Raw genomic sequence first — 12749 nt, 5'->3', positions numbered from 1 at the left:
GGCTGGAGGAGAAGGCGGGGCGGGTGACAAGGGCGGGGCGGAGGCGGGGCCGGGGGAGAAGGGAAACGCGGGCGGGCTGGAGGAGAAGGCGGGGCGGGTGACAAGGGCGGGGCGGAGGTGGGGCGGGGGAGAAGGGAAACGCAGGCGGGCTGGAGGAGAAGGTGAGGCAGGCGACAAGGGCGGGGCGGAGGTGGGGCGGGGGAGAAGGGAAACGCAGGCGGGCTGGAGGAGAAGGTGAGGCAGGCGACAAGGGAGGAACAGAGGCGGGGTAGAGTGCAGCAGGAAATCCTATTGCAGGATTTTTCCTGCAACGGGAAAGCTAGTTTAGTATAAGGACCAACAGCCATGCATAGCTGCTTCTCTAGGCTCTGCTGACATCACCATCAGAGCTTGCTATGACTAGCATTGTATCTAATAAAAAGAGAATATGCTAATTGACCCTCATGCCATTGCAAAGATGGCAACACCCATAGCCAATAAGGAGGGAATATGCTAATTGACTGTCACACCCTCAAAGATGGTGGCGTCCACAGCCACAAGATGGTGGCGCCCAGTCTCCTCAGCCCCGCCGGGGCAGCAGGCATGCGGCAAGGCCAGGCGGGCCTGGCATTGCCATGCACCTGCCTCTGGAGTCCCCCAGTCCACTCAGCCCCCCAGTCACACAGGGCTGGCCAGAGGCACAGGCAAGCCTGTGAGAGGGGGCAGGCCAAGCTGAGGGACCCTCCCCCTCCAGTGCATGAATTTTCATGTACCAGGCCTCTAGTATTTCATAATGGTGTTCCTGTGTGAAAGTCATTGCGAATGACAGTCTGCACAATCTAATGACAAAGGCAGGGGATTTGTAATTTCCTCTTGTCAACATAGAATTCAAAGGACGATATTTGAAATATTCTCATTTACTACAGAGGTAAGCTTTTGCTCACTGACTTCCCCTGATATGCAATTGCTCCTTGCAGATCAACAGGACCTTACTGTGTTGGTGTTTATGTTCTGGACAAACTAAAATTGTGTGATGTCTGAAAAAGCAAAACAAAAACATGGGACTAGGAGTGCCAACAACTGAATATAGCCCTGGCTTGGACACTAATGATAGAAGATAAGAAGTCACTTTATTCCTCTCTGCTTCTCTGTGTTCTTACTTCTAAAGAGAGGAGTAAGACTAATGATCTTCAAAGTTATTTTTTGTTTTGTTTTGTTTTGTTTTTTCCAGCTCCAACATTGCATGGCACTATAATGATGCTATATGAGTGTTTAAGTTGTCTTTGAGGAGAAAAAGGAAATAAAATTGAAACTAAGAAATGCAAAACAATATTATAGCTTGTAAGATCTTTATCTCAAGAAAACCTTTAGATCTGTGCTACAGACTCCAGGGCTGCAATGAGTTAGAGCCGTCAGGTTATGGGAAGTGCCAAGGAGGCCAGGTACTTCTGCAATCAATTTAAAACTTGGGAATCTACAAAGGTATTTATAACTCCCAATGTCTTGCACCAAAAGCTTCCTCTATGTTGACACTAGAGGCCCAGCACGCAATATCGCACGAGACCCACCGTGTTGGCAGGGCCCACGCCAGGCAGGAGGTGGGACCCAGACTGACTCCCGCCATGCAGGGCAGGACATGGGACCCAGAGTCAAGTCCCTGCCCACCCATGCGTGCCTTGCCATGACTACCTATAGAGAGCACCTGGGAAGGCACATGGGCATTTCTTTAAATTGTCAGCTGAATCCAGGGCGGTAGGCAAAGCCACGTGTTGGAAACACATTCTGCCAAAAGGCAGAAGTGTTGTCAACTTGACCTTCATTTCTGCCCAGGTGCCAGGGAGTGGGTTTTATTATGTAAATCCAGCCAAGCACCAGGAATGAATAGGACTCAGGCCCACCCTAGAATGCACATAATCTCCTTTGTCTTGACTTTTAGTAAAACTTCCTGTTTTTCTCACTGTATAAAATAAACATGCTGTATGGGCTCTGGGTCACTGTTCCTGTCCCTGTCCATGTCAGAGGACAGTGGTCCCACCTGGCCCCAGCTTTTTACTTCTATCTCTGTGTCTGTCTCTTTCTTTCATTTTCTCAATCCCCAGCTGCCCCTACTCAGGAACTGGACGGCTCTCTAGCCACGCTGGATGTGGAAAAGAGAGAAATATTTACAGCCACCCATGTGTACCTCACCGTGCATGCAGCCTCCTGGTGACCAGTCTTTGGCCGTGACGGTGTGATGGCATGATGATGTCATGGCCAAGGGGTTTTTATAATAGGGATACTTGGGGACTGAGGGCCAAACCATGGCTCTTTTAGAGGTTTGCAAAAAGCACTACTTTTTTCCACTAATAAGTGTTCAGCAGACACATTAAAGTCATGCAGAAGGATAACAAAGACATTTGCTTTAGGTTAAAAAAAAATTATGTTAATCCATTAAATTGTTGTATCATAGGATTGCTTAATGTATACATGTGAATAGCCTGGCCAAAAGCTAAGATAATGTGACTACGAGTGTTTTTTAGTCACCCACCGATGTTATTAAAGTATAGTTGTCATATTCTTCAAAAAGACAACAACAACAATTGTTAGCTCAGTCAGCATTACTATTCATTTCCCTTTAAGGTGCACTATAATAAAGAGTTTCTCAATGTACATCATTGAAAACCTCTGAGTATGATAGGTAAGAAATCTTCTGGGTAGAAAAGAGGTGATTCAAAGGACCCAGGAGTTTAAAAGTGCATTGACAAGTCCAGAGGCCCTGTAAGATTTCTCAACAAATACTGACAATTCAGGGTGACACCTAATAAGAAGAGGTGTAATGTTGCCACTTGGGAAATTCTCTGATGCTACGAGGGATAACATGATAGCTAGTGCATACAAGCTTGAAATCCACACGGTGATGATCTTCCCAGCAGACCACTAATTGAATGGCAGCCCCATCCCAACACACCTTTTTCACATGAACACATGGAGAAAATTAAGATATGCCAATTTACATGAACACATATTGTGAAGTCTGGGGCGAAGTCAAGATCTGATGGGCAACATTCTATCTGGAGTGACTGGCACTTTGTCAAAGAAGATATCTTTGCAAAGTACCTGAGGACCAAATCTGAACTTACAATGTAGCAGGGCTCACAGTAGGCTTTCTTCTCCATGGCGTAGAAGGGCTGCCCCCGGAGCTTGCTGTTGCAGATGATGCACGTGAAACAATCCACATGGAAGACCTGGTCCATGGCAGTGCATCCTGTCCCTTCCCCAATGACATTTTCCCCACAGCGAGCACAGCGACCTGAAAGAAAGAAGGGATTGACTGTTAAGAACACACAGAGGAGCCCTAACCGGTTTGGCTCAGTGGATAGAGCATTGGTCTGCGGACTGAAAGGTCCCAGGTTTGATTCTGGTCGAGGGTATGTACCTTGGTTGCAGGCACATCCCCAGTAGGGGAAAAAAAAAAAAAAAGAACACACAGAGGAACACTTCAGTCCTGGGATAGAAACCAACACAGGGAAGACAGCAGCTTCATAACATCTGCAGCAACAGCAATGGGACCACCACTATCGCCATCACCACCATGAGCAAGATCACCAGGTTAGACATCACCATCCTCTGTAAGGCCAGCAGGATGGGGACTTTGTATCCTGCTATAAAATTGAGGAGTTGACTGTCTCAGCCAAAGAGCCTGCAGAAAATGACAGAGTGGAACTCAAGTCGAGGCCAGTGCCCTGACTCTACTCTCACATGGGAGTCTAAGCACAATGGCTCTTGGGGTAGGTGGGATTAACTAGGAAAGCCTTTCTCCTCGGGAAGTCTGCCTGTCTGGTTAGACTGGGAGGGAATGGGGTCCAAAAGCAAACTTCAACTCCTTTCACAAAAGCCCTGGTTGTAAAACCTTTGCATCTAGCTCTTGGTGACAGGCAGGTCAAAAACCAGTCCTTTCATTTCCAGACAGCTCTGACTGCCAGAAAGTTCTTACTCAGATTGGGCTGGAATGCTTGCTCACTCTAATGGCTACCCAGTAGTTCCAGTTCTGTCTTCAGGGGATTCATGAAAAAAACTCTCATCTCTTATACTTGACACTCTTTAAAATATTACACTTCAGTTAGCGTTGCCTCCAAGTCTGTTCTTGGGTTGAACATCCTTAAATCCTGCAACAGTTCCACACACTGTAGGACTTGAGTCCCTCATGACCCAGGATTCTGCAAACTTCAGTATTCTTAAATGGATTCATGGGGCATCTGGACCACAGATGGACATCAGGTTTAGCTTTAAAAGATTCACATTAAGTCTTAAATAACAGTACAAAATCATTTCAGAGAAATATTTATGTCAGCGAGAGACATTGTGCTGGTTGCAATCTGTCTCTGTATCTGGCTCCATCGTGGGAATCTTGTCAGAGGTCAGATCCACATCCAGGTTCCCATCTCATTCTTTATTTCTACTAAGTAATTACAGGTCACTGGGATGTCTGCAAGGCTCTGCAGGCATTTACAGGCAAGCTATAGCAAACCTAGCACTTCATATGTGTCAGGCATTTTCTAGGTGCTTTTTATGTGTTAAATCCTTTCATATTCACAACAACCTATGTGATAGGAACTGTTATTATTCCCCTTTTACAGATGAGGAAACTGAGTCACAAAATGGTTAACTAACTACAAACTCAAGCAGTCTAGTTTTAGCATCTATAGTCTTAACCACTATGTAATCTTGCTTCTGCCTGGTTCTACGCATCAGGATTGAACACAGATCTGACATTATGGAGAGATTTCTCACTGAATGAAGACTGCTTTCAGCACTCCGTCACATTGGATTGACAACCATTTCACACCTAAAAATAGGAGGGCTAAATGTTTCAACTTGGGAGAAAAAAGGCGGATATATTTCTAATTTTCTCTAGTTGAATTTGGCCCAGTAAAAATTTCTTTCTATTCTGTTGCAGGATTTGAATGTCTTTACTACAGTATAGTCCATCATCTTCCTCCTAAAAAATAAGAAATATCAAGTATTGGAAAAATAGTTAAGCCCTTGAAAACTAAGTCATCTCCACTATAATTGACATATTATAAAGTCAAGATATTATTGACATTTGTCAAAAGGTGTGGCTTTATTTTCAAACTTCTGTTGAAGAGTTACCTTGTACCTGTTTTTTATTATAAAAATATATAACCTTAGAGAGGCATGTTTAACATTATGGATGTTCATTGACTTTAGTAACCAAAGAAGATTATTTCATATAGCACTATTTATTTGTTATTATGCATAACAAAACACTTAATTGGTTTACTAGAAAGTTCACTGAGCTATGTTTGAAAAAGATGCTAAATTCTGAGAGCATCATGATATTATCTGTCAACATTTCGTTACAGAAAACATATTGAGGATAACAAGCAATCCATAACATCTAATTTTTAAAGAGTCATCATCAGACTTAGTGTTTAAACTCTTCTTTTTCAACTGCTTGTGTGGAAAGATCATATTCATCCTAGCATGTACAGATTCTTTTCCTGTATATATTGGAAGCCTGTTCACTAAAATTTACATTTGTAATATTAATCAGAAGTAGTATTTATGGTATTATCTTTATTACTATTTTTTCCACCTTTAATGAGTCATATTTAAATAACTGATCACCTTTGGTTGATCTGAAGAAAAATGTGATACAATAGTAAATAATGAAAAATACAGCTTTAACATCAGGAGAAAAAGTCATACTAGCAACATGAAAGTATTCTGGGCTGAATGGCACTGTTACTAAATGTTGATTAAAAAACAATTCAACAGAGGTTTTGTGGTACTTTTGATATTTTTATAATGTGATGATTATTAAAAGAACTTATATGCATATATGCATAGCCCATGCACAAAGACAATAGTGCAGTTGAGGCCAGGGTTGGGGCAGAAGCTGGGTGGAGTAAGGCAAAGGGTGGAAAAATGGGGGACATTTGTAATACCCTCAGCAATAAAAATAAATTTTAAAAAGAGTTAAGTTGGATTCCTGAGAAAATTATAATTTTAAAATTTCAAATTTAACAAATTTTAAATTAGTTAAGTGCAGGTCAACAACATTATTTTTAATTAATTCCCTTTCTAGACATCAAACTGGATTCCCTGAAAACCCATCAGGGACTACTAGTCATCTCTGGTGGAAAAAAATGGTTTCAACCAGATGTTATCAACTGTTGGTCATGCTGGTCTATAAGGCAGGTAGGGGTAGCAATTATGATCTAGACCACAACCGCCCAAAGGGTAATATCTGGAGTCCAAGAGTCTGGGCCTACAAGGCTGATAGAGAGTCTGAGAACCTGGGGGAGATTTCAGTCACTGATTAGATGGAAAGATGAGAGAAGAGTCCCTGAAGGTCAGGCTGAAAAGATAAGCGTTGGAATTCTCATTCTATTCAAGACATTCCCCAGGTATCTACTCTTTGTCCAGTACTATATTTGGCTTCCCTGTGACATACAACAGTGGATCAGACAATATCAGTAGCTTTTACAGTCATTAGGGGACTATATAGATTCCACAATCACATGAGAAAGTGTCACATGGGAAAGTGCAATGGAATGTGGGAGGAAAATCACATCTGAGAAGGCTCAGGAAAGTTTTAGTGGGGAAAGAAGTATTTGAGCCCAACCTTAAAGGATGGAATTTTGACAGGTGGGAATGGAAGAGAAAACAACAACATAAAACCTAGTTTTTCCAAATGCTTATTGAACCCAAAAACTCTGCAGTGATTTGGTACTGGCATAATAAGGTTTTGTCTTCTCATCTATGAAAGGCGATGGGCTGAATTCATAAGGAATAATCTTTTCCTTTATATTTTGGAGAATATTCTTCCAGAGTGGGTCAGGTGAATATGCTGGCCCCAGACATGACCAGCTCTGCTGCCTCCGGTATTTTTCCTATTCTTGGGAGAAATCAGGGACACTAGGCTCGAGGGCAGTCAGTCTGGCACCTTTAAAATCACAAGCACAGAAAAAGAGCGAAGAACAAAAATTAAAAATAGCCCTGCACATCAACAGGACAGTAAAGGTGCCCGCATGTTCCCTTTTTACATGAACAAAAACTTACAAACCATGGCTTTTAGGGATGCATTGAGAATGGAAAGAAAGTTCCTCAAGCATAGTGCATTCTTGCCCCTACAGGGGCTCATACTACACAGCACTGGAAGCATACCACATCCTTAATGCCCTTCTTTTAGACAAACATCTCAGCAATTTCAAAGGAGGAAAACCAGGGGAATAGTACAGGACTAGCAGGCATCGAGGAATGATAATTAATTAGGGGCCAGTAGGAATCCCAGTGTCAAGTTCAAATGCAGAGCTGGTATGAGAAGCCTAGCACAGGATCTTAACAAATCCAAGGAATATCATACAGCCTGGGGAGAATTTTGTCAGTGAATTAAGACACCCGAGCAGCAACAACAAAAATGAGCTCGTTTATATATTATTGCTTATTATATAAGTTGCTTTATGTCAACTGTGGAAATAGTCATGAATTCTTCTCACCCATTACTCCTCCTTTTCCTCCCATCTATAGTAACCTCTGCAACCTCTCTGAAATGCTTCCTTCCCAACACAGGCCTGCTATGTAAATTGAGTTTCATTATCTCCCTTGGGCCATTACAATGGCTTCCCCATTATTCTCTTATCTCTGATCTACTTCCTCTTATAAATAGAAAGGCTGTATTGAAGTCTTAGTACTTGAGCTAAGTCTGGAAGGTTACAGTTTTTGAACAAGTTGTTTTTACGAATGGCTTGGGTAGAGGGTGATTTTACAGGTCAATCAAGAAAGAAGCAAGGAAGGTGGAATAGTGGGATATGTTTTAATGGTTCCCGCTTTCTCTTTTCATAATATGAATTTATTTCCTTTACACTCTGAAAGTAAAGTGTTATTTAGAAATGTTATTTGGGTGATCAGTACACCAATAGGCCATAGACTGTCTTTTGCAAACAATTCTGGTTTTGGAGGTGGGACCAAAAATGTCCGTAGCCATTTGGAGAGTTAGTGCTATGGAGATCAGGGGTGACAGACTCCCAAACTCATATGTTATTCAATATGAAAAGTAAAATAGTAAATTTATGCAGACATAAAGCCAGGTCATGTTTGTCCTCCTTGCTCCTTGATTTATAATAGAAATTTTGGGCACAAGCAAAATTAATATTCTGTCTTTAAATACCATAAAGAACTAAAACTTTACATGCCAATTCTACAACAAATCAGCTTTCTCATTAGACACCTTCTAAAATATATTCTGAACAAAATCCTGCTCCAAAAGTTTAATCAATAAGGTTATATCAGGCAAGATCCGTGGTCAACAAACTGCGGCTCGCGAGCCACATGCAGTTTTTTGGCCCCTTGAGTGTGGCTCTTCCACAAAATACCACAGCCTGGGCAAGTCTATTTTGAAAAAGTGGCGTTAGAAGAAGTTTAAGTTTAAAAAATTTGGCTCTCAAAAGAAATTTCAATTGTTGTACTGTTGATATTTGGCTCTCTTGACTAATGAGTTTGCGGACCACTGGGCTAGGGAAATGATGCTCACATATACCTAGAAACAAAGCCTGCCCCAATTTATCGTACATATATACATGGCCACTGGGGTTACTGTCCTAAATCACAAACTCCATTAAGGCAGTTCACAAATTATCTTTCACGAAAGATACAAAAGTATAATAAAACAAGTTTGCATTCTTTATGTAACAGGTCTATATGACATTCACTGATGGTTCTAGGCTGAAGGCATTTTCTAATGGTCAAAGCTTTTATTTTACAGAAACCTGCAGCCTCAGTGCATACCTATAAACAGCAGTTTTCTTAAAACTTGCTTAAGTTCTACGACAATGGTCCTCAATCTTGCCTGTATGTTGGAATCATCTGAAAACTTTTAAAAGAAATACTGATCTCTGGTCCCTGATCCAGAGATTCTGATTTCATTGGTCTGAGGTAGGGGACCTAGGATGAAATTTTTAAAAGCTTCCAGGTGATTCTAATGTTCAGTCAAGTCAAGTTGAGGCACTTTCCAAGAGGTGCCTATTTCTGTGCTGCTTGTCAGGAAAACAGCTAACAAGTATCACCCAAACAGGTTTCATCTGCATGCAAAGCAGTTCAGAGGCAGACTGGTAACAATGAGTTGGCTGGAAAAAAAGCAAATTCTGTGGCATTGTAATATACATTGCTTTTCATCAACAAGAGTCATTTCCCTTATGTCTTAGTTTGAAGAGTTTTCAATGGCTTCCCTCCCCTCACAATTGATAACTATATAAACAGAATCTGCTAAATTTTCTCATAAACTATTGGCAGTGCTGAGCCAGAGAAAAGTAGTTCATGGGTATTGATTAGAAGCACTGCTATGGAACTGGCTTCTTTTGTGTCACAAATGAATTGATAATATGGCACTGCTGTGTGGCCTTAGACAATACAGATTCTACAAGAATGTCAACTGATAGCCATGTAAGTAAGGTGTGGCATCACAAATTATATCATGCATCAAATTTAGTCATTACTAGTTTCTTGGACTTTGTCTTTAAACAATGTAGCATTATTTAGCTTATTATGGTTAGTGCTTTTGATTTCTGTGAATACTTGAATCCTTATCAGATTTTAAAAGCTGAACTATAGGACATATCCAGTTCTGTCACTCTGCTTATATGAATATAACTGCATTATACTACTGCATTATATTATTGCTTAGGTGGGTCATGCAGAAATGCTTGAAGACTCAATGGGCATGTGGATAGCAAGGTGATGGACAGGGAAGATAGCTGTTCCTCTCTCTCCCTTCCCTATATGGTATACATACACACACACACACACACACACACACGCACAGTCACACTCACAGTCACACACACACACACACACACACACACATATTCTCATGCACACACTTGCAGTATGACAAAGAAAAAGGAGAAATGACTGCTATGGCACTAGGACCAGCAATAGACATGTGAAACATGGTAAATGAAAAGCAATCTATTGTCTCTTGTTTCACTGACAAAGGAGAGACAAATAAGAGAAACATTTTAAATACAAAATAAGAAATTAAGCTAAGGTAAGATAGAAACAACATAAAACAAACCCCCAAAATGACAGAATGGTTCAGGAATGGGTAGACAAAGGCCTGGGCAACAAACCTGATGTGGTGTAGGCTGAGTGACCTATTGTTAAAAGGAAGTCATTATGAAGTCTAACCATGAGGTGATTCATTTATAGATATGTATTTGCTTAGGTTGGACCTTCAGGTAAGGAGGTGAATCGGAGGGGGAGTCCCACATAGGGTTGCGACAGCAAGTATGCCTCACTGATTTAAATATACTGCACTGTGAAGAGGTATTGCAAATAGATGAAAGAAAACCACTGCATTGTTTTCTGTACCAAGCACTGTCCTATACACTCTACATACATTCTTTCATTTAGCCCCATCAACCTTTATCTATTCTTATTTGATAGATAAGAAACCTGAGGTTAACTGACTTGGCCAAGGTCTCAAAGATAGAATGAGGTGAGGCTGAGATTAGAACCAGGTCAGACTTGTAAAGCCCACCTTCTTAATCAACAGTTTTTTCCTATGAATAATTTTAGTATTCATTCATAACTCTGATGATTTTAGCATTGTCTAGGAGTGGGGCCAATTCCCTCTCCCAGGGAAAGAAGAAGAGCCAGCACTGCATCAGTTCTCTGTCATCTTGAGAGGAGGGTCCAGAGTGTACATCTCTGGTCCTAGACATAAGGAGCTCTTCATTTTGAAGTTGTCCAACACCTACTATAGTTGGAGGGAGAAAATAGAAGGGCCTCTAGTAGGTACTTTGTAGCTGTTACCCTCATTGAACTTCATGGACAGGTAGTCAAGGCACTTGTCATCTCTCCTTTCTACAGAAGCTGAGAAAAGGTGACTGCTGTGCATAGTACTTGGCACAGAATAGAGACTCAGTGTGAATTCTGGAGTGCTCAATGAACATCCGGATATGCTTAGAAGGGAAAATCATTATAGGTGAGGGTTCTTCAGAGAGGATCCTGAGCTGTTGAACCTCAAACTCTGGCTTCACACCAGGAAAGTTTTTAAAAAATACCGACGCCCATGATCCACTGGTACAGATTCCAATTTATTTGGGGTGGGGCTCTGCAATAGCTGTTGATGTGCAGTGGGTTGAGAACCATTGCTGTAAAGGGAGCTGTGTGTTTATGTGTTCCACACATTGTAGTTTGTCCTGGAATATTCTTAGAAAGCAATGACAGCTAGGAGCAACAGCCCTGGCTATATGAGCTACATTCTAGGAAACCACCATTTGTTGGAACCATATACCCTTGTCCCAACCTTCACTAAACTAATTCGTACACACACACACACACACACACACACACACACACACACACACACGGCAGGACAATCATTTTCTGATGATTTCTATTCTCAGGAAAAACAGCACAAACAAACCCCAAAACCAGACAACAAGAACAAGAACAAAACAAAAAACAACACTGCTTTGCAGTTTGGGATAATGATAGCCTTTAAACAAAGTTCTATGTAACATGGTGTAACGGCAATTAGACAGAACTGTGGGTGTGAACTCACTAGTTATGGGAGCCTGAACAAGTTTCCTAAATTTCTGAACCTGAGATCCCTTGTTTTCAAACAAGCAAAGTAGACTCCTGGAAGATCCAGGTGGTCTCAGTGAGTCATTTATCCAGCCATTTTGTCAACTCTTCAAACATACTGAATCTCTATTCTGTGCCCAATACAATGCACAGCAGTCACCTTTTCTCAGCTTATGTAGAAAAGAGAGATGTAACAAGTGCCTTGATTATCTGTCCATGAAAGTCAATGAGGGTAACAGCTACAACATACCTACTAGAGGCCCTTCTACTTTCTCCCTCCAACTACAGCAGGTGTTGGACAACTTCAAAAAGAAGAGCTCCTTATGTCTAGAACCAGAGATATACCCTCTGTCCCTTCCCTTAAAGATGATGGTCAATGTGGGATAACAGAGATAGCCGCATCTATAAGATAGTTATATAAGATTTACCAAAATGCTATGCATAGAATTTAATGCTAGGAATTCCGTTCCAAACCTGAACATTTTTGTGGCCCCAGAGAGATCATAATGATCGAGGTATTCTGCACATACTATTTTCCAAGCATTGTTTTAAGTATTTGAATGTACTACTGTATAATCTTTCTAACAACCCCATGAAACAGATCCTTATGAACTCTACTGTAGTTGAAGAAATGTCAGTCTAGAGAGATTAAGTAACTTGCCCAAGGCCACAGAGTTAAAAACTGAAGCTGGAATGGGGGCCCAGACAGTCTGGCTCTAGAGCCCTGCCCTCTAACCTGGCTTATATTCCAAAAATTCCTGAAAACTCCGGTCTGGCAGGAAGCTTGTGCAAACCTTATCACTCCCTGACAGGAATATCAGTGTCTGTTTTGGCTAAAGCAAGATTTCTCTTCAAATTATTTTTTACACATGGACAATTTCATACTCCTGCACTTAATTTTAATCTCTTCTTTTATACTTAAAATTCATTTCATGATTGATCTGCTGACAGGAAAAAAATCAATATCTACAAGTAGTGTTACAACTGCTACTGCAATGATTATTTTTGACTTATGATTCGAAACTGGTGTATAGTACCTCACATGGGGATTTGTGTTTCCCTCAAGCTTCACGCAAAGCTGAAAATCTTGACATTTGCCTGGATACTTTTATTATTGGTGGAAAATCCTAAATGTGTTCTTGCTATTTAAGAGCCAACCTAACATTGAAGTAACTCAA

At 41.2% G+C, this 12749-nt stretch overlaps 1 protein-coding gene across 1 annotated transcript in view; it reads right to left on the bottom strand.

Annotated features, from left to right (window-relative positions):
* Positions 1–12749, bottom strand: part of LPP (LIM domain containing preferred translocation partner in lipoma) — a 680107-nt gene that overhangs the window by 106358 nt on the left and 561000 nt on the right. The window contains exon 11 of the mRNA XM_008151584.3: positions 3099–3268. Coding sequence (XP_008149806.2) covers positions 3099–3268 — 170 coding nt within the window. The remainder of the gene's footprint in view (positions 1–3098; positions 3269–12749) is intronic.

The sequence above is a fragment of the Eptesicus fuscus genome, chromosome 3, assembly GCF_027574615.1.
Source record: "Eptesicus fuscus isolate TK198812 chromosome 3, DD_ASM_mEF_20220401, whole genome shotgun sequence".
Lineage (NCBI taxonomy): Eukaryota > Metazoa > Chordata > Mammalia > Chiroptera > Vespertilionidae > Eptesicus > Eptesicus fuscus.
This window is presented reverse-complemented; position numbering and strand designations above follow the sequence as displayed.